General features: G+C 55.0%; 2 protein-coding genes across 5 annotated transcripts; one reads left to right on the top strand and one right to left on the bottom strand.

The window, feature by feature from the left end:
- The first annotated feature begins 711 nt into the window (after positions 1–711).
- On the top strand, positions 712–5,244 carry A1BG (alpha-1-B glycoprotein). The gene is made up of 8 exons (XM_061140501.1): positions 712–845; positions 917–952; positions 1,037–1,315; positions 1,947–2,219; positions 2,441–2,737; positions 3,179–3,475; positions 4,098–4,385; positions 5,078–5,244. Exons 1-8 carry the CDS (start codon positions 812–814, stop codon positions 5,083–5,085), a joined length of 1,512 nt encoding a protein of 503 aa, XP_060996484.1. The 5' UTR covers positions 712–811; the 3' UTR covers positions 5,086–5,244.
- Positions 5,245–6,134: 890 nt separating this feature from the next.
- Positions 6,135–18,669, bottom strand: ZSCAN22 (zinc finger and SCAN domain containing 22). Of its 4 annotated transcripts, none has more exons than XM_061140455.1 (3): positions 18,580–18,669; positions 15,081–15,535; positions 6,135–11,613 (listed from the first exon to the last, which is right to left on the bottom strand). In XM_061140455.1, the coding sequence occupies exons 2-3, from the start codon at positions 15,220–15,222 to the stop codon at positions 9,002–9,004; spliced, it is 2,754 nt and encodes a 917-aa protein (XP_060996438.1). In that variant the 5' UTR covers positions 15,223–15,535; positions 18,580–18,669; the 3' UTR covers positions 6,135–9,001. The 4 variants fall into 4 exon arrangements, with proteins under 4 accessions (XP_060996438.1, XP_060996436.1, XP_060996439.1 ...); XM_061140453.1 differs by having other exon boundaries at positions 18,487–18,620; XM_061140456.1 differs by lacking the exon at positions 18,580–18,669 and adding an exon at positions 14,841–14,932 and having other exon boundaries at positions 15,081–15,219.
- Positions 18,670–20,541: the final 1,872 nt, after the last annotated feature.

Here is a 20,541-nt window from a genome sequence, read left to right as displayed (position 1 = left end):
TGAGAACCTCAGGTCCTGCCTGTTCCATATGACCTCTTTTTTTCTCTCGGGAATGCCTCAGACCGGTTCCTCGCTGAATGTAGGACCAGATGGGACGCTCTGAACTCGGGGCCTTCAGCTTCGGGATTTGGACAAGCAGCTCCTGTGGCTCCCTCACCGTCTGCAGGCCGCGCCTTCCTCTGCAATCTCACATTTAACCGTTTCAGCGTGGCTGACTTCCACTCGAAAATCTTTTCCCCAGAGCTCTGACCACTGATTCATCTCTGCTGCTGTAGCTGAGATTTTTTTTGTTTAGTCGCTAAGTCATGTTGGCTCTCTGGGACCCCATGGACTACAGCCCTCCAGGCTCCTCTGTCTGTGGAATTTCCCACGCGAGAATTCTGGAGTGGGTTACCATTCCCTTTTTCAGGGGAGCTTCCTGACTCAGGGATTAAACCCGGCTCCTGTTTGGCCGGCAGGTTTTTTGTGGTTGGGATATCCAAGGGAAAAATAACCCACCCGCAAGGGCTGCCAGCAGGATCCTGAAAAGCAGCTGCGTCCAGTCCTTCTGACGTGTCCGGGGCCAAAACGTGCATCCTGACTGCAGCTAGTCCCCAGGTGACTGCGTGTGAGAGATTTGCAAAACTGACTGGAAGGCAGCAAACCCATTCAGCACGGTTATTGACTGTTGCTGTGGCTGAGCCTCCAGGGGTCAAGGTTCGCCCTTTGCCCCTGGAGCCCAGCTTTCCGGGAAGGACGCGGGGGTGAGCCCCACCACCCCGGCTGCTCCTTATAAACCAACAGACAGCCCCGAGGCTGCAGGAGGTGGACCATGTTTGCTGGGGCAGCCCTCCTGCTGCTCTGGGGTGAGGCTGGGCCCTGGGGTGGCCGGGGGCGGGGTGGATGGCAGTGAGGCCTAACAGCTGGGTCTCTGCAGGTCTGGCCCTGAGCCCGGTGACTGAGCAGGCGACGTGTGAGTGGGCTTGCCTGGGCGCGGGGGGCGCTGCGGGGTGAGCCCCCAGGTGGGCACTCGGCTCTGACTGCCTCCCCCACGCAGTCTTCGACCCCAGGCCATCCCTGTGGGCTGAGGCTGGCTCACCGCTGGCACCTTGGGCCAACGTGACGCTGACCTGCCAGAGCCCGCTGCCGACCCAGGAGTTCCAGCTCCTCAAGGATGGTGTGGGTCAGGAACCGGTGCACCTGGAGTCCCCTGCCCACGAGCACAGGTTCCCACTGGGACCAGTGACCAGCGCCACCCGGGGCCTCTACCGCTGCAGCTACAAGGGCAGCAATGATTGGATCAGCCCGAGCAACCTGGTGGAGGTGACGGGAGCAGGTGAGTGTGGTCCACGGCCTGGAGGCAGGAGGCGGGCTACTGGGGAGGCTCCTCTGCCCATGCCTCACCCTCCCTGCGCTCTTCCTGCTGCTCTGGAGCAGCCAGTGGCCTCAGGCAGTTCAGGTGCTGTCTCTGAGCCCAGTGTCCCCATCTGTAAAATAAGGGTGACTGGGCTTCCCTGGTGGCTGAGTAGTAAAGAATCCGCCTGCCAGTGCAGGAGAGGCCAGTTCAATCCCTGGGTCAGGAAGACCCCCTGGAGGAGGGCATGGCAACCCGTTGCAGTATCCTTGCCTGGGGAATCCCACGGTCAGGGGAGCCTGGCGGGCTACAGTCTGTGGGGTGCCAAACAATTGGACAGACTTAGTGACTGAACAAAAAGAGGGTGGTGTTTTCACTGACCCTAGAAGGCTGTGAGGAATAAATGATTGAATCCCCAGGAAGCTGCGGGCAGGCCAGCCCCATGCCTTCCGCTTGTATTCCTGGCTTACGCCACCATCGAGACGTCCATCTCCTGGCTCCCTCACACTGTCAGGAGCACAGAGGTCCAGCTCGGGCTGGGAGCCCATGTCTCCCAGCTCAGGCAGAGCCACCCGAGACCCCTGCCCCGCCGTGACCCCTGCCCCATCCGCAGAGCCCCTGCCCGCACCCTCACTCTCAACCAGTCCTGTGTCCTGGATCACACCCGGCCTGAACACCACGCTGCTGTGCTTCACGGGACTTCGAGGTGTGACCTTCCTGCTGAGGCGGGAAGGTGAAGACCAGTTTCTGGAGGTGGCTGAGGCCCCGGAGTCCACCCAAGCCACCTTCCCAGTCCACCGGGCTGGGAACTACAGCTGCAGCTACCGGACCCACGCAGCAGGCACCCCCTCGGAGCCCAGTGCCATGGTGACCATAGAGGAGCTGGGTGAGTGGGTGGGCCATCCCAGAGGGCTTCCTGGGGGAGGAGGCTCCTGGAGGACGAGAAGCTACCCTGGACCCTGAGCAGCCCCACCGAGAACGGCTGTGGGAAGCAGCACCCTGCCTGGGGAGGGGTGTCGGAACCGCCACAGGCAGGCTGTTCCCGGGACAGAGGTCTGGAGGCTGGGCCCCCCAGCGGCCTCCCCAGTGACATCCCCCTCCCTGCAGCCCCGCCGCCGGCCCCCACATTGACGGTGGACAGGGAGTCGGCCGGGGTCCTGAGGCCCGGCTCGCCCGCCTCGCTCACCTGCGTGGCACCCCTGAGCGGTGTGGATTTCCAGCTGCGGCGGGGCGCGGAGGAGCAGCTGGTACCCCGGGCCAGCAGCAGTCCGGACCGCGTTTTCTTCAAGCTGAGCGCGCTGGCCCCGGGCGACGGCGGCGGCTACACCTGCCGCTACCGGCTGCGCGGCGAGCTGGCAGCCTGGTCCCGAGACAGTGCGCCGGCCGAGCTGGTGCTGAGCGACGGTGAGCCTGAGGGACGAGATCGCGGGACTGCGAGGGCGGAGAGAGCCGGGACGGAGCCCAGACGCGGCCCTGCCTGTGCCCGGGGCGCGCTCTCCCCCGCGAGCCGAGGGCGAGGAGCGCAGGGCCGGCCCCGGTGGGCCCTGAGGCCACTGTAGAGGGGGCCGGAGGTGCTGCAGGACCCCTAAGGACTCGGACCAGGGGCGTAAAGCTCAGGAGAGGAAGCGGCCGTCGGGGGCTCGGGGGTGCTCCTTCCACAAAACGCGCCCGCACCCCATTTTCCTGCGCTCACGGACTAGTGCGGAGGACTAGTCCTGCGAGGACCCGGCCGGGTCGGGAGGAAGGCTCGGGGATGGTCCCCGCCGGCCTCCCGGGAGGGAGCGGGGCGGATCTTCCCGGGGGAGGATCCGGTTTGGGCTCCAGCCTCCTGCGCTCTTCCCGCAGGGACACTCCCCGAGCCGGAGCTGTCTGCCGAGCCCGCGACACTGAACCCCGCGCCGGGCGCTCTGGTGCAGCTGCGGTGCCAGGCACCCCGCGCCGGCGTGCGCTTCACCCTGCTGCGCAAGAACGCGGGCAGGCGCTGGGTGCCTCGCGTCCTGAGCCCCGCGGGCCCCGAGGCCCAATTTGAGCTGCGCGACGTCTCGGCGGTGGACTCGGGCAATTACAGCTGCGTCTACACGGACACGTCGCCGCCCTTCGCGGGCTCCAAGCCCAGCGCGACCCTGGAGCTGCGCGTGGACGGTGAGCTGCGGGCACGGCGGCCCGGAGACCCCCTTCTACCCGGGCGCCTGTCCCGGGATCCGACGGGAGGCGCCCAGGGCCTGAGGGGGTGGGGGGCAGGCCGCCAGTGCCCCAGGGCGCCCCGCCTAGTGGCCTGTCTACCGTCCCCGTGAGCGCCGGGCAGATGGGGCGCTTTGGTGGAAATCATGGAGGGCGGATCCAGTTTTTAGGGCTCAGACTCCTAACCGCTCTGCACCGGCTCGTGCCTTGGTTTCCCTGCGCCACGCGCCTGTCGGTGGTCAGGATCCCGGCCCTCCTAGAGCCCAGGTGCCCATGCGGAGGGTCGAGGTGTAATTCCCGCCGAGCCCCAGCCGGCCCTGGGTCTGTGTGCTCCTCGGATTTCCTCGTCCAGGCCTCTTGGGGGCACAGGTCCCACCTCCGGGCCGCTGCCCCAGCTGTGCTCTCCGCGGGAACCCCTCTCCCCTGGGAGGGTGGCGTTTTCCTCCTCCTCACCTGTCCTGGGCGCTGCGTGCCCGTGATGGGGACCCCTGGGGGGCTCAGACCTCATAGCAGGTCTGGGGGCTCAGTGCCCAGGGTCGGAGGGGGAAGAGGGGCCTCACTTGACCTCCCGCCGCTCGCCCAGGACCGCTGCCCAGGCCGCAGCTCCGGGCCCTGTGGACTGGGGCCGTGACTCCGGGCCGCGATGCCGTCCTGCGCTGCGAGGCGCAGGTGCCCGACGTCTCCTTCCTGCTGCTGCGCGCGGGCGAAGAGGAGCCCTTGGCGGTGACCTGGTCCACCCACCGCTCCGCGGACCTGGTGCTGACCTACGTGGGGCCCCAGCACGCCGGCACGTACAGCTGCCGCTACCGCACCGACGGGCCCCGCTCCTTGCTGTCGGAGCTCAGCGACCCGGTGGAGCTCCGGGTGGCAGGTGAATTGAAGCCCCAGGAGGAAGGGGTTGCGGTCCAGGCCTTTGCCCCGATGGTACCCTCCTCCAGGGCTGCGCTTTCATGCGCCCCTCCAGCGCTGACACTGGCTGGTGGGCCTAGACTACTGGGTGTGTGTGTGTACGCGCGCACACACCTAGACTGCTGAGTGTGTGTGTATGTGTACGCGCGCGCACACCCCTAGACTGCTGGGTGTGTGTGTGTGTACGCGCGCACACACCTAGACTGCTGGGTGTGTGTGTGTACGCGCGCGCACACACCTAGACTGCTGGCGGTGTGTGTGTGTGTACGCGCGCGCACACCCCTAGACTGCTGGGTGTGTGTGTGTGTGTGTGTGTGTGTACGCGCGCACACACCTAGACTGCTGGGTGTGTGTGTGTACGCGCGCGCACACACCTAGACTGCTGTGTGTGTGTGTGTGTGTGTGTGTGTGTGCGCGCGCACACACACCTAGGCTGCTGTGGCGGGGGGGGGGGGCGGGATGTGTGTCGGGGGACTGCAGGGCAGGGCGGGGCGTGGTCACGAGCAACTGTAGGGGGCGGTGGGGGCGTGTTTCCTCGCGGGCAGCTGACCAGTCCCCGCCCTGCTGAGGCCTCAGCGAGCCCCGCCCTGACTCACCGGGGAGGACGCAGGGAGCCTCCCTCCCCACCAGCTCTCTTTTGTCCACTTGGTCCAGGAAGCTGACCCAGTGGCGGACCGGGTGCTGATGGTATCCTCGGGAAGTCCTTTCTCCAGCCTGCCTCCAATGCCTTGTGCTGCAGCGGGAAGCTGGAGTTTTCCCTGGGAGGCAGGGGGAGTGTTCGCCTCTCCCTGATCCATCCCAGGAACTAATAAATATGCAGACAGCCCTTAAGACGTGTCTCTGGCTCATGGTGGTCCAGGTGCGGGAAGCGGGAGCCCCCGTGCTGGGATCCTGAGTCCTGAAGGTGGGTGGGCTCTGGGCTGGATCCTGAGGGTGGAGGCCCCTTCTCCTGCCTTCTCCCATTAAGCTTCCTCCTGCTCCCCAGTCCCCTCCGCCCAGCCCCCCGCAGGTGTGGGAGGCAGCGGAGGCTCCGGACCTCCTTGACTGGATTGGGGGGCGGTTCAGAGGCTGCATTTTGCAGTTGTCTTCCCGGCCCAGCGGCCACCAGGTGGCGCTGCGGGGCTGTGTCCCGCTCCGGAGACCTGGCCGCCCACCCCGCCCCCCGAGGCCGCGGGAGGGGAAGAGTCTTCTCTGCTCTTCCCCACGGTTCCCGAACCGGACCCCTCCTGGACCCCTGACCCGCCCCAGCCTGGCCCTCCAGGTGCTGACATACAGCAGTTGTGAGTAAGGCTAGCATTGTCAACTAATGCTTGGTAAACTGTTTTTGCAAGAAATTTGCCTACTTCTTGAACGGGGAGGTCTGATTGGCTGGCACAGAGCTGCTCATAGCGCTGCTGTAGTCGTCTCATGCCTGCAGAGTCGGCAGTGATGCCAGCTCTCTCATGACTGATGCTGTGTCCCTTCTCCCTCTCTGTCAGTCTAGCTAGAGGTTTACCAATTGTATTTATCTTTTATATTTATCTTTATCAAAGAACAGATTACCTTTTGAGAGTGCTCATTTTGGTACTGTCTCTTTTCTATTTTGTGAACCTCTACTTGTATCATTCCCTTCCTTCTACTTAATTCTGAATTAATTTCTTCCTTTTCATTTTCTTCAGGTGGAAACTTAGACCATTCACTTTTGGGGGTAAACATTAGTAACAGCTTAATATCAGGCTTTAAAAGTTTTATCTTAGCTTAAATCATGGGAAATTACTTATTTCTGGATAAACAAAGTTTGACATTTTGCAACTTCATTACATCCAGTTGGTTGATGACATTGGTCAGTTCTTTTGTGTCCTTACTGGTTTTTTGTTTTGTTTTGTTGATTCTAGTGAGAGGGGTGTTGAAGTCTCCAATTATAATTGTGAATTTGTCTATTATTTTCTTTCAGCTCTATCAGTTTTTATTTCCTGTTATTTTAAGGCTTTGTTGTTAAATGCATACATTATTTGGAACTGTTAGGTCTTTTTGGTGAATTGTCTCTTTATGGCTATGTAACTTCTTTAGTCCTAGTAATTTTCCTTGTTCTTAAGTCTTCTTGGTTTGATATTAATGTAGTCATTGCATCATTTTTTTGATGAAGATTTCATAATATATCTTTCGCTGCTCTTTTACTTTAAGCTTACCCATATAATTACATTTATTTTTAAAATATTTATTAGGCTGCATGGGGTCTTAGTTGAGGCCTGAGGGTCTTTGTTGCGTCATGCAGGATCTTTCACTGGGACACATGAACTCTCTAGTTGTGGCTCAGCGGCTTCGGAGCACAGGGGCTCCGTAGTTGTGGTGCTCAGCTTCTACGCAACATGTGGGATCTAGTTCCCTGACCAGGGATTGAATCTGTCCCTGGATTGCAAGGTGGATTCTTAACCACTGGACCACCAGGGAAGTCCCTATATCATCATATTGAAAGCTAAGTTTCTTCTTTTCTTTTTTTTTAATTCATTCTGGCAGATCCTTTTAATAGGTATGTTTAGATCATATATATGTGACAACATATAAGCTTACAGTTTGGTCTGCCTTTTTCTTTCCTGTTTGTTCCTTTTGTTATCTGTCAGTTTCCCCTTTCCTGCTTTCTTTTGGGTTGTTTCTCAGCTTCCTTTTTAACTCATCTGAGTTTTTGATCATCTCTGTTTCAGTTCAGTTCAGTCGCTCAGTCGTGTCCAACTCTTTGCGACCCCATGGACTGCAACATGCCAGGCTTCCGTGTCCGTCACCAACTCCCAGAGCTTGCTCAAATTCACGTCCATCGAGTCGGTGATGCCATCCAACCCTCTCATCCTCTGTCGTCCCCTTCTGCCTTCAATCTTTCCCAGCATCAGGGTCTTTTCCAATGAGTCAGTTTGCATCAGGTGGCCAAAGTATTGGAGCTTTAGCATTAGTCATTCCAATGAATTCTCTTTGTATAGTCTTTTTTAAAGATTTCTCTTGGGATTACAGTATACATACTTAACTCTTTGCAGTCTACTCAGAATTAATATTTTACCATTTAAATGGGATGTAAGACCTTAATAAAGATTCCTTTCTTCCCCTGACCTCCTTCTTTAGATAAACATAAGTAGATATATGTCTAATGACAAAGTGGGTGTTATAGGTGCTCTGAGTGCCGAGGTGGGGAGGAGATACAGTTCCTCAGTGAGAGAGAGCGGGAGGGTGGGGCAGAAAGGGGGAGTCAGGTGCCAGCAGTCAGGGCCAGTGCCCAGAGCCTGCATCAGGTGCTGCACAAGGCGGGTCTCATCATCCCCTCTCCTGACCGAGCCGGTCACTGAGGCTCAGGGAAGGCATTTACCTGGGGTCCCCGAGGCCTGATGTTAGGTTCATGTCTTTTCTGTCCCCTGCAGCCTGCTGAGGGCCTAAGGGCAGGGTGACACGTGTCTCTCGCCTCTCAGTCTTCCCTCACGTCCTGTCAGGTCCTCAGCATCTGAGCCTCGGCCATGCTATGTCTAGGTACACCTGGAACTCTCTGAGATGCTGACAAGATCTCCGTCTCCCTGGGTCTCAGCCTTCCTGCTCTGAACCTCGCTCGTCAGAGGTCTTTGTTTACTCATGACACAAAAGGAATGAATTTGAGACGGAGGGAGAAACACAGGGAGAGATGGTGTTGATGACCAGTACACAATACACAGCTGTGCGGTGGGGGGTCAGGTTCACACGCCGTAGGGTCGTCAGAAAACCAGAGGGAAGAAGGCTGATGCCTTGACAGGAACAGAGGAACAGAGGCTGCCATGTCGGTTACAGACATGGAGCCTGCAAGCGTGATGGGGGCACAGAGCTGAGAGGGAAGACAGAGGTCACGGCCAGCTGCGGCAGTCATGGAGCTGTGGGGCCACGGACAGGGCAGGCTCGGCACACCTTATGGAGGCCACTGATGCTGGCTTGTCTGGGCACTGGGGCCCTGGAGGAATCGGGTGGCTTGTCCTGGAGGGCCCACAACTGGGGGAGACAGCCACGTAAACATCTATGAGGATGACTCAGGGTGGAGTGTGGCAACCGCCTGTGGAAAGGCATCAGTCAAGTGTTCAGCAGCCTTTGCTCAGCACCTCTGGCCCGTGTGCTGTGGACACTGAGGAGACACAGCCCTGCTCCTGAATGCTCAGTGTCCTCAGGGAAGACAAACTCCAAGCTCTGTGAGAAGTAGCTATGAGACATAGGAGGCTCAGGAGGAGTCACTGGGAGGCACTTGGGGAGCAGAGAGCGCAAGTGGGGACATGGGGGAGGGACAGGGGAAACGTCCTAGAGGAGAGAGAGGAGGGTTCCACGCACAGAGGCAAAGGCACATCCGTGGGAGAAAGGACGGCTCCTCCAGGAAGCACGTGTTCTGCAAGGCTGGCGTGTGGGAGGTAGGGCCACAGGAGATAAGGCTGAGGGCCCGGCACCAACAACCGTGAATGGCAGCTGATGGGAGTCTCAGGTTCATCTCACAGGGCAGTGATCTGAATTCATGTTCACTCCACTGTGCACACAGCAAAATGAGTGTTCATAAACACATAGGAAGGTAACTGGATAGACAGCCTGGTTCCCAAAGCCACTTATGTCTCAGCAAACTTGTAACCCATTCAGGAAGCTTTGCTGTAGAAGGTGATGCAGTGGAGAGCTTCCCACAACTGCAGAGACACGATCAGATTCAGGTTGTGGAAAGAGCCTGCTGGAGGCCCGTGTGGAGAAGGAAACAACCGTGTGTGTGTATGTGGGGATGTGTATGTAAGTGGCATGTGTGCGTGGTGTGTGTGTTGGTTTGTGTGTGGTGTACGTGGTGTGGGGGAAATGTGTTTGTATACAGTGTGCGTGTGTGCTGTGTGTATGTATGTGGGGTGTGTGTATGTATGTGGGGTATGTCTCTAGTTTGTGTGGTGTGAGTATGTGGTATATGTGTAGGGGGATGTGTATGTATGTGGTTTGTGTATGTGGTGTGTGTGAGTGTGTGCACATGTGTGATGTGAGTGCGTATGTGGTATGTGGTTTGTGTGTGGTGTGTGTAGGGGGACTGTGTATGTATGTGGTGTGTATGTGTGGTAAATGTATGTGGTGTGTGTATCTATGTGGTGTGTGGTAAATGTGGTGTGTGTATGTATGTGGTGTGTGTGATATATATATGTGGTGTGTGTGATATATGTATGTGGTATGTGTGATATATGTATGTGTGTGATATATGTATGTGGTGTGTGTATGTATGTGGTGTGTTGTGGTTTGTGTGGTAAATGTATGTGGTGTATGTACGTGGTGTGTGTGATATATGTATGTGGTGTGTATGTGTGTAGTGGTATGTGTGATATATGTATGTGGGGTGTGTGTATGTATGTGGTGTGTGTAATAAACGTATGTCGTGTGTGTGTTTATGTGTGGTGTGTGTAATGAAGGCAGAAAGGCTTCAGGAAGGAGACCCCCCTGCTGGAATCCCGGGGACAGGGGATGTGGGCCCGCAGAAGGTAATGATGGTGAAGACAGGGTAGAGGAGGTTGTAACTAAAATCAACAGGCTGACGACTGGTGGGCCGTGCACAGAGCGGGCAGGGAGAAATGGATGCTGTGCAGCGACAAGAGCACCCTCTGGACAGGGCAAATGCCAGAGAGGCTGAGGGTCGGAGAGGGCCTCGTGTAACAGGCAGCTCCCAGGCTGGCCTTGGAGTCGGACTTGGGCAGGCGGAGGGAACAGTGTGTGTGAAGGCACAGGTGGGCGTGGGCAGGCCCCCCGATTACACAGGAGAGGGGCGGGCGGAAAGGGCAGCCACTTGGGCGTGTGAAGATCAGCCTCCCGCCCGAGCACCTGGGGGCCCCTGAGTCCTGAGAGTAGGGCGACGTGGTCTGTCCAGGCTTCAAGAACCAACGCTCCCCCTGGATTCAGCCGTTCTGAGACGGCCCTGAGTGGGGAACGGAAGGCAGCCGGGGTCTTCTGGAAGCTTCGCTGGCTGGCCCGAAGAGCCTCCCTCTGCGTCCCTGAATGAAGCGCTGTCCCCCAGCAGCCCCAGATTCTGTCCGTAAGCACCTTGTCGTTTCGGGGACTCACCAGTCCCCAGTCCAGCTGTCCTGGTTCTTCTGGAATTTGGGTTCCTCGCCAGCGCTGCGCCTTGGCGGGAGGTGCGCTCGTCACTGCAGGACGCTGACGTGGAGGCGCAGGTGAACCATGAGGGCGGAGCTGCGGCTGAAGGCCTTCCCGCAGTCGCTGCACCGGTAGGGCTTCTAGCCCGTGTGCACGCTTGTGCTCGAGGAGGGAGGAGCTCTGCGTGAAGGCCTTGGGGCACGCCCGGCACTGGTAGGGCTTCTCTCCGGAGTGCACCCGCTGCACCAGCGCCGAGCAGTCACTGAAGGCGCGGCCATAGGCGCCGCACTCGTAGGGCTTCTCGCCGGTGTGCACGCGCCGGTGCTGGGTCAGATGTGTGCTCTGGCTGAAGGCCTCGCCGCACGCGTCGCATGCGTAGGGCCGCTCGCCCGAGTGCGTCCACCGGTGCTGACTGAGGTGGGAGCTGCGGCGGAAGGTCTTGCCGCACTCGGCGCAGGCGTAGGGCTTCTCGCCGGTGTGCACCCTCCAGTGCTGGCTCAGGTGGGTGAGCCGGCCGAAGGCCTTGCCGCACTCCGTGCACGCGTGGGGCTTGGCCCCCGTGTGCACCACCCGGTGCTGGGCCAGGTGCACGCTCCGACAGAAGGCTTTCCCGCACTCGCTGTAGGTGTAGGGTGTCTTGCGGGCGCGGGTCTTCTGGTGGGCCATCGAGGGGCTCCGGAGCGTCTTCCCCCACTCTCTACTCATGGGGGGCTTCCTTCCAGAGCATGTGCCTGGAGGCTCTGTCCCACAGCCATCCGGTGGATCCCATCTCTCCTCGGAAGGCGTCTTCTCTCGGGAGGTGAGGTCTGGCCGCACGTGGGGGATGTCCCCCAAGGCACCAGCTTCACAGCTAGGCTGGGCTGGGGGAGCGTCCTTGTGAGGCCCTGAAGTTTTCCTCAAATCCATCTGGTGGGCGGCAGACTGGGCCCACATTTCCCCTGAGAGTCTGGCCTGCCTCTCTGGGCCACCCTTGGATTCACAGTCATCACCAAAGGCGGGTCCCGGGGGAGTCCCTCCTCCCACGGTTTCAGTGGCCCTGTCCCAGGGCCCGGACTCCTCTGAACCGCTCTGCTTACAGCTGGTGTCTGTGAGTTCAGATCCCAGCGCCCAGCCTGCAACAGTTCGAACCACAGAGTCACTGCTTTTCCATACCAGGCCTCCCCCACTCTGCCGAGCCCTGGCCTCACTCTGAAAGGGAAGGTGTGGGCCATTCCTGACATGTGGTCCTGTTTCCAAAGAAAAGTTTCTCACTTGGTGTCTTGGATGACAAAAGGCACAGGGCTGTTCTCCGACACCATCAACCACCTGTGTCACAGACACAGACGGCGAATGGGCTCGTGAAAAGGTGCTCATCATCACTAATTATGAGAGGAATGCAAATCAGAAGTGAGATACCACTTCATGCTGCTCAGAATGGCCATCATCAAAAAAGTCTACAAATAATAAATGTTGGAGAGGGTGTGTAGCGGGAATGTAAATTGACTTGGCCACTATGGAGAACAGTACGGCAGTTCCTCAAAACACTAAAAAGTAGTGTTGCCATATGACCCAGTAATCCCACTCTTAAGCATATATCCAGACAAAACTCTAATTTGAGAAGGCACCCCTGTGTTCACATTGTACTTACAATAGCCAAGACATGGAAGCAACCTAAATGTCCACTGGCAGATGAATGGATAAAGAAGATGTGGTATATATACACAATGGAATATTACTCAGCCATGAAAAGAATGAAATAATGCCATCTGGAGCAACATGGATGGGACTAGAGATTATCATACAAAGTGAATTAAGTCAGAAAGAGAAAAATAAGTATCACATGCTATCAGTTATATGTTGAATCTAAAATATGACACAGGGACTTCCCTGGTGGTCCAGGGGTTAAGACTCCCTGGTCCCACCGCAGGGGGCATGGATTCAATCCCTGGTCAGGGAACTGAGATCCTGCATGGCACATGTCGCAGCCAAAAAAAACCTGACACAAATGAACTTATTGATGAAACAGAAACAGACTCACAGACATAGAGAACAGACTTGTGGCGGCCACGGGGGAGGAGGGGTAGGGATGGATTGAGTTTGGGGTTAGCAGATGCAAACTAGTGTATATAGAATGGATAAACAACAAGGTCCTACTGTACAGCACAGGGAACTATATTTAATATCCTTGAATAAAACATAATGGAAAAGAATATGAAAAAGAATGTATATGTGTGTATATCTGAATCATTTTGCTATACAGCAGAAATTAACACAGCATTGTAAACCAATATATTAAAAAACCCTGTGTCACAGGTTTATAGTCATCCCTCACTCACTACCTCTCAAACCCTCCATTCTTTAAGGCTCCCGATTTTGTCTCAAATATCAGAAGGAAATCCCCGGGGTTGAACTGATCTGAGAGAGCCAGGCACCTGAGGACAGGCTTCCGGGGCTGGCTCGAGCTCCATCCTACCCCCTCATTCCCTGCCGCTTGGACCTGGATGAGTCTGCAGAGGCTCAGTAAATACTGGTTGGATGAGGGAATCAATCCAGGCTGCAGGAGACTTGCCCTTGAATCCCAGGCAGACACCTGGGGCTGTGGGTGGTGGGCGATGCCCACCTGGCCTCCCTGAGCCACCTGGACACCCAAGGCCTGCTCTTCACAATCTGCTGGGAAGGCAGCGCACACGTAAGGGGCAGCTGCAAGCTGGCCCGTGTACGGGGTAGGTGTGTGCCTGAACTGCCCTGCTCTTGACGGGTGTGTACGGCACCCGAGGATGCTTGACTGGGCCTTGTTTACTGGACAGATTCCAGGATGGGGGTGGCTGGAATAAGTGTTGGTTAGGTCCACAGTAGGGTTCTAGCTCTGCAACTGGCCAGCTCCAAGGGTTGGGCAGTCTTGCCCTCATTTGGGCCTCAGTTTCCTCATCTGGAAGACGGGATACTATACTGCTTGCCTCCCAGGGCTGCTGGCCGTCATCAGGCTCTTGTTCTACGCTAGGCTGCAACTACAGTGGGTAACTTCCATTGCCTCATGTAAGCTTCATTCTGCTCTCAGAAAGAGGCACTTTAACCACTATGTTCCAGACAAGGAAATGCACGCCCAACTGAGGGGAGGTCTTGAGTAACTGGTACAAGACCACATGATTAACTCATAGAGGTTGAGTAACTTTTATAAGATCACACAGCTAGCTAGTGGCCAAGTTGGGATTTCAGCTCTAGACTCTTCTTTCCTCCTCCAAGCCCACTGTACGTGCGTGCTAAGTCACTTCAGTCCTGGACAACTTTTTTGCAACCCTGTGGACTATAGCCCATCAGGATCCTCTGTCCATGGGATCATTCCAGGCAAGAATACTGGAGTGGCTAGCCATGCCATCCTCCTGGGGATCTTCCCAACCCAGGGATAGAACCCGTGTCTCTTAATTTTCCTGCTTTGGCAGGTGAGTTCTTTACCACTAGTGCCACCTGGGAAATCCCTAAGCCCACTGGTGTTCCACTAATTCCCCCAACCCCTCCAGCCTTACCCTTTTTTCTCTCTATTCCAGAAACACTGCACCACCTGCTCTTCCTAGAATGCAATAGTTCATATCGTACCACAGGGTCTCTGCCTCCCACCAGCCCTCTGCCTGGACTGTGGTTCTTTTCTACTGTTTCAGAGCCATTTTGAGACTCTCCTGACCCTACAGGAGGATGTGGCCTCACACAGCCAGGAGGCAGCAGAGCAGGGGTTGGATGTACTAAGCCTCGAGGATTCTCTGAGTTCAAACTCCATGCTCTCCCTGCCCACGGCCCCTGCCCTGGTTCCTGGCATGCCCACCCCACCAAATGCTACCATCAAGCGGGGCCAGGCCCTTCTGGAACAGAGTTTTCACTCCTTGCCCTGGACTGTCTCAGGACTGGGTCCTCCTGGCGTCCCATGAGACCTCCCTGAGTGGGTCTCTGGGCGGCGTGGTCCCCCCTCTGGCCTGGGGCAGGCCTGTCTCACCTAGACCCTGGAGGTCAGCACAGGGAGTGCTCCAAGGCCGAGCAGCCGGACACATGGCATTTCTGCCCCCTCCTCCAACCAGGGGTCCAGCCCCCTCATCTGGTAGCAGCCTCCTGGTCCTTCTCTGGGGAACTGCCCTTGCTTACATCAGTCCCTGGGGCTTTGGTCAGCCAAACACAAGCACAAGACCCCAACCAGTTCAGTGAGGCTCAGCTTGGGGATCGTTCACTGTTGTACCTATGCGGTTTCCATATGGATAAGACACAAGCATGAGACTGCTGGACCAACTATGTCTTAGGTAGCTTAAGAAGCTACTTAAGAATGAAGCTAACATAGGAAAACTCAACCAAGAAAGAAAAGTCCTGAGGATATCACCTGAGCTCCTCATACACAGCCATGAAACCTCCCTCCTTGGCTTCTGTCAGTTGGGGCTTGGCTTTTGGTCATTGGCAATCAAAACAGAACTGCTAAAAAAAACAAAAAAACAAAAACAGAACTGCTTACCGAAGCGTGTGAGGGTTTCAGTGAATGACCCCAAGTCCAGATCTGCACCCTCACATTCCAGCCCAGGCTCCGCCCCCAGTGCGCTGTGAGCACCTGCAGTCGCCCCCTTACCTCTCTTGTTCAGTACCCGAGTTAGATCCTCCACCAGCACAGCGGCCTCCTCGCCACTCTTGGGGGACTGAGCGCCCACCCAAGACTGGACCTCGGGGGGCAGCGCGCTCAGGAACTGCTCCAGCACCATCAGCTCCAGCATCTCCTCCTTGGAGTGCGCCTCGGGCCGCAGCCACTGGCGGCAGAGCTCCCCGGTTAGCGGGCCAGCACCTCACGAGGGCTGGACACCTCCTCAAAGCAGAAGTGCCGGAAGCACAGACGTGCAGCCTCAGGGTGGATAGTGTGGCCAAAGCTAGATTCCTGGACCTGGAAGAGGCTGGCCTCCTCCTCCTCCATTTTCACCCAGAGAAAGCCATCCTGTTCCCAGGGCACTGGGCTCAGGCGGCTCTTGGGCATGGCCATTGGGCAGCAGACCTTCAGTGAGACACAGGATGGCTGGAGCCTTGGAACTGGGTCTGCAGGAAGATCAAAATTTGGTCATCCCATGACCTTGGGTGCTGCCTCAACACAGATGATCAAAATATTCAGGACAATGCCCACTGGGTGCTGAGAACTTTTCTAAATGCTTGCAGAGAGTAATTTGTTCAAAACTCACAACAAACTCAGGAGGTGGAAGCTTTCTTTCCCTTTTATGGATATGAAAACAGACAGAAAAGAAAGATCCACCCAAAGTTTCCCAGACAGTGAAAGGGAGGGCTGTTGCTGAGCTGCAAACTCCTGCAGCCTGACCCCTCAGACAGTCTGCTTAAGGCATACGCTCCTTTCACGTATGGAAGGTCTGCCTCCTACCTCACACACACCCCAGTCCCCAGGGAGCCACAGGAGCATTCCCTTACTTTATTTGCTAATTATTTGTAGCTTCTGAGATTAATACTTAGATAACTGACATTCAGCCTTTCTTTGCTAGTATATGTATTTCAGGCTATAAAGTTCCTTATAAACATAGCTTTAGCTGTACACCCATAAGTTTGGTTTTGCATCTTCATTATCATTTAGTTAAAAATATTTTCTCATTTTTTCTTGTGGTTTCTTCCTAAACCATGGGCAGCTTAGAACTCTGCTGCTTCATTTCCAAACAATCCAGCGTTTTCTAATTGTCTTTTTATTACTAATTTCCAGATTAACTCTGGTGTGCTCAGAAAATGTGTTTTGGTCAATTTTAATCCTTTGATATGTGCTGAGACTTGGTTTGTGACAAGGTGTATGGTTAATTGTGGTCAATGCTCCACATACACTTAAAAATAATGCAAAGCCATGTTAGGTAAGTGACAAAAGAGAAAACAGATAAACTGGACTTCATCAAAATTAAAAACCTTTGCTATATGAAAGACATCAAGAAGGTGAAAAGGGGAATTCCCTGACGGTCTAGGACTCAGTGCCTTCACTGCCCGGGCAGGGGTTCAATCCCTGGTTGGGGAACTAAGATCCTACAAGCCATGCAGCAAGGCAAAAAAAGAAAAAGAAAAGGCAACCCCAGAATGGTAGAAAATATCTGCAAATCATATATCTTGATTAGGGACCTGTACCTAGAACAACTCCATAATAAAAAGACAAATAGTCCAAAATTAAAGAATGGGCAAGTGATTTGACCAGACATTTCTCCAAAGACATACAAGTGGTTAAAAAGCACACGCTGCCTCTGCTGCTTAGTCGCTTCAGTCATGCCCAACTCTGTGTGACCCCCATAGACGGCAGCCCACCAGGCTCCCCCATCCCTGGGATTCTCCAGGCAAGAACACTGGGGTGGGTTGCCATTTCCTTCTCCAATGCATGAAAGTGAAAAGTGAAAGTGAAGTCATTCAGTCGTGTCTGACTCTTAGTGAACCCCATGGACTACAGCCTACCAGGCTCCTCCATCTATGGGAGTTTCCAGGCAACAGTACTGGAGTGGGTTGCCAGTTCCTTCTCCAAAAAAGCACATGAAAAGAAGCTCAACATTATCAGCTACCAGAAAAGTACAAATCAAAACCAAAATGAGATACCATTTTACACCTGCTAGGATCTAATACTCAAAATGACAGATAACAACTGTTGACAAGAAATGACCTTGGGCACAGGGAGAATTAGACATTAATAAAACCGGACCTCAATCCTGACACTTTTCAGTGGCAGCTGGTGATTTCTGGCAAAGCTATGCTTAGCTCCTAACTCCACTTGTTCTAAAGTCCCCCTTAGTCCTCCAGGACCCACTTTAGCTGTTGTCTTCTCCAAGAGCCAGCCCAGCACCTGGGAGCAGGCTAAGTAATCCCCTGTGTGCCCCGGGGCTCTGTGCTCTAACCATGTTTCCCCAGAGAGCATGCTGGAGACACAGTGCCCACAGCAAGTGCACAGGTAACAGGTGCTGAGCAAACAGAGGGACCAGGAAAGGTGGAATCTGATACAGGGAATCATTGCTGGGGGGGCAGGGGTTGGTGCGCAGAGTGGGAAGGATTAACAATACATGCAGTGACAATTTCCAACCTCCCTTTTGTATCCCTGAAACCACTTTAGGAAAATCCCTGATGACAGTATGAGATATATTGACACAGATCATGCTCAATCCACCTCCAACTTCCTGACCTCACATACGGTTGAGAGCCTCTGTCCACAACTGCTTAACCAACTTAGGGGAGCAGTTTTTTCACTTCTTGTAATTATGTTATTAGTACTTATTAGTACCTAGCCTGACAACAGGCCTGGCACACAGCAAACACACAGTAGATGCACAATCTGATGACTCCATAGCCATCTGCTGGATTTAAACCCATAGAAGGTGCTAGGAGATCATCCCAGTTGGGTGACTGCAGGTCACAGAATTTCAGCTGCAGATATGGCCAAGTGCAAACTCTGTCACATGCCTGGTAAACTCCCAAGCAAATCATCCAAGCATAGTCCCCCTAACAAAATCCCAGTCAACCCCATAGTTATATGCATATGCCCTACCTCTGGCAGAGTCCCTCAGTCGTACCCCAAAATATGCCCGGGGACCCAAACATTCCTAGTCACTCACAGTCAGTCAAATAAACACACGCCCTCACACCATCATTCCCACAGTTAGTCAAAATCAACCTGCTTCAGCCAGTCAGATACACACTCTCAGTCACGCCTAAACTTATACAGTCACAGACACACCCTCTCACTCACAGCAGCACACAATCCAACGACAAAACCTCAAACAACTTCTTGGTCAGTTGCACACTTGATCGGGTCAGTCAGACATCCTATCAGCTGACCATATGCTCCTAGTTTGTCAGTCAGAAACACTAGTCAAGACGAGTCAGACACAAACAACTGGTCAGTCAGCCTTCATCGCAGTCAGCTGGCCCCGCACTTGACCAGTGCTCCACACTGCGTCTTTCCGTCCGTCGGTCCACGCGCGGCTCGGGGTCGGCCTCTCGCTCCCCATTCGCGAGTGCCGGTCACCTACATCTCGTTCAGGCCACCGCAGGCGTTCGCGACTTCAGGACCTCCGGTAGTCCCCCTCCAGCCGCAACCAGGGCGGGACCCCAACCCGACCCACCTCACCCGCCGACGGGCGCACGCTTCCGGGAGGCGACGGGGAGGCGCTGCAGTGAGGAGTATTCGCGCGTTCCAGCCGGGACAACAGCTCCTGGACTACAATTCCCAGAAGGCGGTACGTCGCCCGCCCCAGCAGCCCGGGGAACGCCGGGAGTTGTAGTCCAACTGGGTTCGTGAGCCGAGGGAACAGCGGCCGTGACTTTGTGGGGCAGTGGTGGCGGTGTGTGCATGGTCCGGCCCGAGAGTGTGCGAAAGGCGGAAAAGTGCATGGTGTGAGAGGTGCGTGTGAGGAGGTGAGGGGTGGGTGAGAAGATGACCGGTGTGAGGGCCGGGGTGTGGATGCAGGGCGGAGGGTATGTATCATGTATGTAGTGCATGTGGTCCACTACAGTGCCTCTATACTTGGTTCGCTTTCCGTTTTCTTTCCTCTTTGAGATGTTTTAACGTTTTTTGGAGCTGTAATTCACCTCCCTTTGGTTCACCCTTCTACATGGGTACAATTCAATGGTTTTTGGTTTTTTTACAAGCCTGTGGAACGATCACCACTTTTATCGTTCCCCAAAGAATCCCCATACCTATTAGCAGTCACTCTCTATTCCCGCTGCCCCAGCCCTGGACACCCACTCATCTGCCTCTGTAGATATGTGTTCTGTATATTTTGTGTAAATGGTCCCTTTGCATTTCCTGACCACTGGTAGGCACACCAGGGACACTGTAATCCAAGGCATCCTTCACTTGACCCAACCAAGACCCACGTCACCTATCAAGTGCTGGGCTTTGGCCTGTGGGTGGCACTGGTGGCCTTCACATATCTGGGTCTACATGGCCTTCCTGTGGTCTTCGGTCCCACCTCTGCAAAGGCACAGCCCCAATAATCGTAACAATAAACTATGTCCGCACTGAGCTCCATTTGCACACCAGGCACTTACTGACCCTGGTCAGTTCATCCAGATTGCCAACTCCGCCCGTGACCTTCTCCCTTTTTGCACCAACAGGAGGCTTTTTCTTTGGCAGCTCCTGCTTCTCACCCTTCAGCCCTGCCCTCTCTGCCAAGTCCAACTTCACATCACTGATGTCTCATGGTACTTCCCTTTTTACCTCCCTGCCTCCAAGCTAAACTTGCCTCTCACCAGTAAAAGGAACCCGATTTTCCTGGTTCCTGTTTTATCACTTCTATGAACCGTCATGCCCTTTTTCCTATTTTACACGTGGGTAGAGTTAGCTCTGTTAACTTGGTCTGGCTCCTGTCTAGAGAGGCTGTATTTGTTTCCTGTTGCTACTGTAATCACAGCATGCAGTGGCTCATAACAACACAATCTATTACATTTCTGCAGGTCAGAAGCCCCAGATGGGTCTCACTGGGCTATCACCACCATGTTGGCAGGGCTGGTTTCCTCTAGAGGCCATAAGGAAGAAATCCATTTCATTGTCTCTTCCACCTTCCAGAGGCTACCTGCATTTCTTGTTCTGTGTCCCTGTCTTTGCTTCATCACATCTTCTCTGACTCTAGCCTATTTCCTGCATCTCTTCTTCACTTATGCGAACCCTTGTGATTACATTGGACTCACCTGTAATCCAGGATACTCTCCCCTTCTATGAATCTGCTTTCAGTGCAGTAGATGTAGGAGACATGGGTTCGATCCTTGAGGCAAGAAGATCCCCTGGAGGAAGAAATGGCAACCTGCTCCAGTGTTCTTGCCAGGAAAATCCCATGGACAGAGGAGCGTGGCGGGCTATAGTCCATGGGGGTGCAAAGAGTCGGACATGGCTCAGCATGTACCCACACACTCATCCCTCTATTCAGGTGATCGTGATGCCCTTTGCATCTCCATGTCCACAAAAAAGCACATATTGTATGGCCACATTTACAGGAAATGTCCAGAACAGAAAGTAGATAAACGTTTTCCAGGGGCTGTGGAATAAATGAACGGGGAGTGACGGCTAAGGGGTTCAGGGCACAGAC

Source organism: Dama dama, chromosome 4 (assembly GCF_033118175.1).
Source record: "Dama dama isolate Ldn47 chromosome 4, ASM3311817v1, whole genome shotgun sequence".
Classification (NCBI taxonomy): Eukaryota; Metazoa; Chordata; class Mammalia; order Artiodactyla; family Cervidae; genus Dama; species Dama dama.
This window is presented reverse-complemented; position numbering and strand designations above follow the sequence as displayed.

What these genes read in the sequence shown, in the direction of transcription:
- A1BG (XM_061140501.1), top strand. Translation starts at nt 812, where the DNA reads ATGTTTGCTGGGGCAGCCCTCCTGCTGCTCTGGG. An exon ending in GGTGGAGGTGACGGGAGCAG is followed by an intron (nt 1,316 to 1,946) that starts GTGAGTGTGGTC and finishes CCCCATCCGCAG; the next exon opens with AGCCCCTGCCCGCACCCTCA. An exon ending in CCTGGAGCTGCGCGTGGACG is followed by an intron (nt 3,476 to 4,097) that starts GTGAGCTGCGGG and finishes CCGCTCGCCCAG; the next exon opens with GACCGCTGCCCAGGCCGCAG.
- ZSCAN22 (XM_061140455.1), bottom strand. Translation starts at nt 15,222, where the DNA reads ATGCTGGAGCTGATGGTGCTGGAGCAGTTCCTGAGCGCGCTGCCCCCC. An exon ending in TCGGGTACTGAACAAGAGAG is followed by an intron (nt 11,614 to 15,080) that starts GTAAGGGGGCGA and finishes GAACTGTTGCAG; the next exon opens with GCTGGGCGCTGGGATCTGAA.